At 37.3% G+C, this 2,740-nt stretch overlaps 1 protein-coding gene across 1 annotated transcript; it reads right to left on the bottom strand.

Annotated features, from left to right (window-relative positions):
* On the bottom strand, window positions 1,178-2,428 carry LOC109230940 (ethylene-responsive transcription factor 4-like). Its single transcript, XM_019396433.1, has one exon. It carries the CDS (start codon window positions 2,314-2,316, stop codon window positions 1,531-1,533), a length of 786 nt encoding a protein of 261 aa, XP_019251978.1. The 5' UTR covers window positions 2,317-2,428; the 3' UTR covers window positions 1,178-1,530.

The following is a 2,740-nucleotide window of genomic DNA, read 5'->3' as shown; positions in this document are numbered from 1 at the left end:
AAATATTAAATTCTATACAAAAATACCTAGTATGACTAAACCACCCTTAATTAAATATTTAATGTGAAGAGTAAGAAAATTTTTTAGAAATATACATATAAGGGTAATTTTTTAAAAACAAATTGAATTTTGTCTTGATTATATAAATGGAGATCAAAATAAAAAAACAAATTGGTCACTTGTGGACCGGAGAGAGTAAATCTTATCTCCCCTAAAGTACATTAAAAAGTCCATTTCTTATATTTCCAATACCAACTCATTCGGCTAACAGATTAATCTAAACTGCAAAACAACTGTTTATACTATATCATCAGATATTAATGACTAAGAAATACTGGAGCACTTTGAATTATACTCCATTCAAGCATTTGAATTAAAATGACAGTTAAAATGAGACGGATTTGCTAAAAGTTATCCAAGTGTATGATCATATCCTGAAAGTAATTTTTACTCATAGGATTTAAAATTAGAAATAATCGCAAGTATAATATAAATTATATATCTCTAATTGATGATTTTAGATATTTAACATAGTACAATCTGACCTCTTTATAATAATATCTTATACAATACAGTATCATTTTATAATAGTCAGGTTATTCGTAACAACTTTTTACTTATAATAGTAAAATCCAATCGTTATAACAATAGGTTGCTCTTTGTAAAGAAACAAGTAAATGTAATGGCCAATAACGTTTAATCCATTAGTGAGGCTAACAGTTCTTCACTTAAAGAAAAATATAAACAAAGAAAGGAGTTAAATATGTTTGTTATGAAGGAAAATATTTTAATTGTTTTTCCCTACCTACCTAATCAAACATCAAAGAAGTAAGTATGTATTTATTACGTTACTATGGTCAAATATCCGTATACTTAACTCCTTTAGCTTAAAGTACGTATTTATTACGTTAGCTGCATGATAAAAACCAACCACCTAAAGGGAGAGCAGACAACACCCACGTCGCACAGACTCCATTATTGCTCAAAAATAACTCTCTGTCCTCCTCAGTATCTGCCATGTCCGTACTCTAATGGACCACACGTGCGGCACTAAAACCCCTCTGGGCGTCCTCACACACCACCACATGCTCCTCCGATTCCGACCGAACAAAACACACACACGCATAACTTAAAAGTAAAACGAAGCAAAATCTGGATATAAAATAAAAAAGGCGAATATTTTAACTGTAAATTAGAAAAAAATTTTCTAACATAATTACTTATATTTATGCTGTTCTTTTTTCAGCTAAAAAAACCGGCAACAATATTATAGGATGATCTTTGAACAACAGCAATCAAAATCAATAGATTTGTTTCTGTTGCAAAAAAAGGTAGAGATCAGCCATCTTGATATTCACATAGATCGGCGGTGGCTTTTCCGTTTTCTAATTATCACCTAACTCTATATACTTTTTTTTTTCATTTTCCTTTTCTGTTAAATAAACATTAAAAGGAAATTGCACTAATTAAATTTAAAAGAAAAAGAAAAATCACTGCTTTCAAAATCTCCGACCATCGTCGCCGGCGTTTTCACACGTTCTCCGGTGGAGGAAAATTGAGGTCCAGATTAAGACCTGTTCTGGTAGTCGGTTTAACATCGTTACGCATAAAATCAATCACCGATGATGAGTCAGATTCACTCTGGGTCCCACTTCCGCTGCCGCCGCTGCTGCCGCCATGTCCGCCTTTACCGCCAAGGAAATCAACAGTCTTTCTTTGCTGGTGTTTTTCCAGATTTATCACTCCCGCACGTGCCAGAGCCTCCAGATAATACATGTGATGATTCACCGCAGGAGTTGCGCCGGTGAACCCGCAGCCGGAGAACCCGCCGGAAATCGGAGAAGTACGAAACTGATGGTTCTGGAACGGGAATTTCACGCCAAGGCTGAGATCTAACGGCGATGAGTCAACCATAACGGCAGGAGATAACCTGTCACCGCTAGATGACTCAACAGTACTGCTCTGACTCGGACTACGATTGTTATTATCATTAACATTCTTATTCATCTTAACGCCTAAATTGTTTTGGGCGATTTTGAGGATCTCTTCTTCCGGCGGAGGAAAATTAGTTTTCGCCTTTGCACCGCGAAATTCTCTCGCCGCCGCATCGTAGGCTTTAGCTGCTTCCTCCGCCGTATCAAAAGTCCCAAGCCAAACCCGGCTCTTTTTCCCCGGATCTCTTATCTCCGCCGCATACCTCCCCCATGGCCTCTTCCTTACGCCCCTATAATGCACCTCTTTTGAAATTCCGTTCACTTTTCCAACCGCCGCCGTAACCGCCACCGCTACCGCGCCACCCTGTTGCTTCGGCGCCATTTACGCTCTCCGCCTATGCTATTTTTCTAATAGTGATAGTAATAATTTTGGGCAAATTATGCTGAAATTTGATGAACTAATGGGTAGGAATAGAGAAAATGGAAGAAGGAGAAGGCGATTTAAATAGGAAAAAGCGAGTGGGTGGGACACAGTCAATAGTGGCTATGGCTATTTGACTAATGAGAAATAGCCGCCCCCATGGGATGTGGGACCTACTTTCTCGATATGTGGGGTCCATTCAGTTACGTGACATTTGTGTTATTTGATGGCGGCAGAGTATTTTATTTTATGTTTCGAAAATACGTGGGAAGTACGTAGAATTTTATTTTGCTAATATATTATAAATATGTGACTTGTGAAAATTAGAGGGGCAATTTCCTATTGTCGGTTTTTTACAAACAGATCAGTAGGAAATAAATGTGGA

The sequence above is a fragment of the Nicotiana attenuata genome, chromosome 8 (genome assembly GCF_001879085.1).
Source record: "Nicotiana attenuata strain UT chromosome 8, NIATTr2, whole genome shotgun sequence".
In the NCBI taxonomy this organism is placed as follows: domain Eukaryota; kingdom Viridiplantae; phylum Streptophyta; class Magnoliopsida; order Solanales; family Solanaceae; genus Nicotiana; species Nicotiana attenuata.
The sequence above is the reverse complement of the archived record's forward strand: the minus strand, read 5'-3'. Positions and strand labels throughout refer to the sequence as shown.

Coding starts and splice junctions, on each gene's coding strand:
- LOC109230940 (XM_019396433.1), bottom strand. CDS start 2,316: ATGGCGCCGAAGCAACAGGGTGGCGCGGTAGCGGTGGCGGTTACGGCG.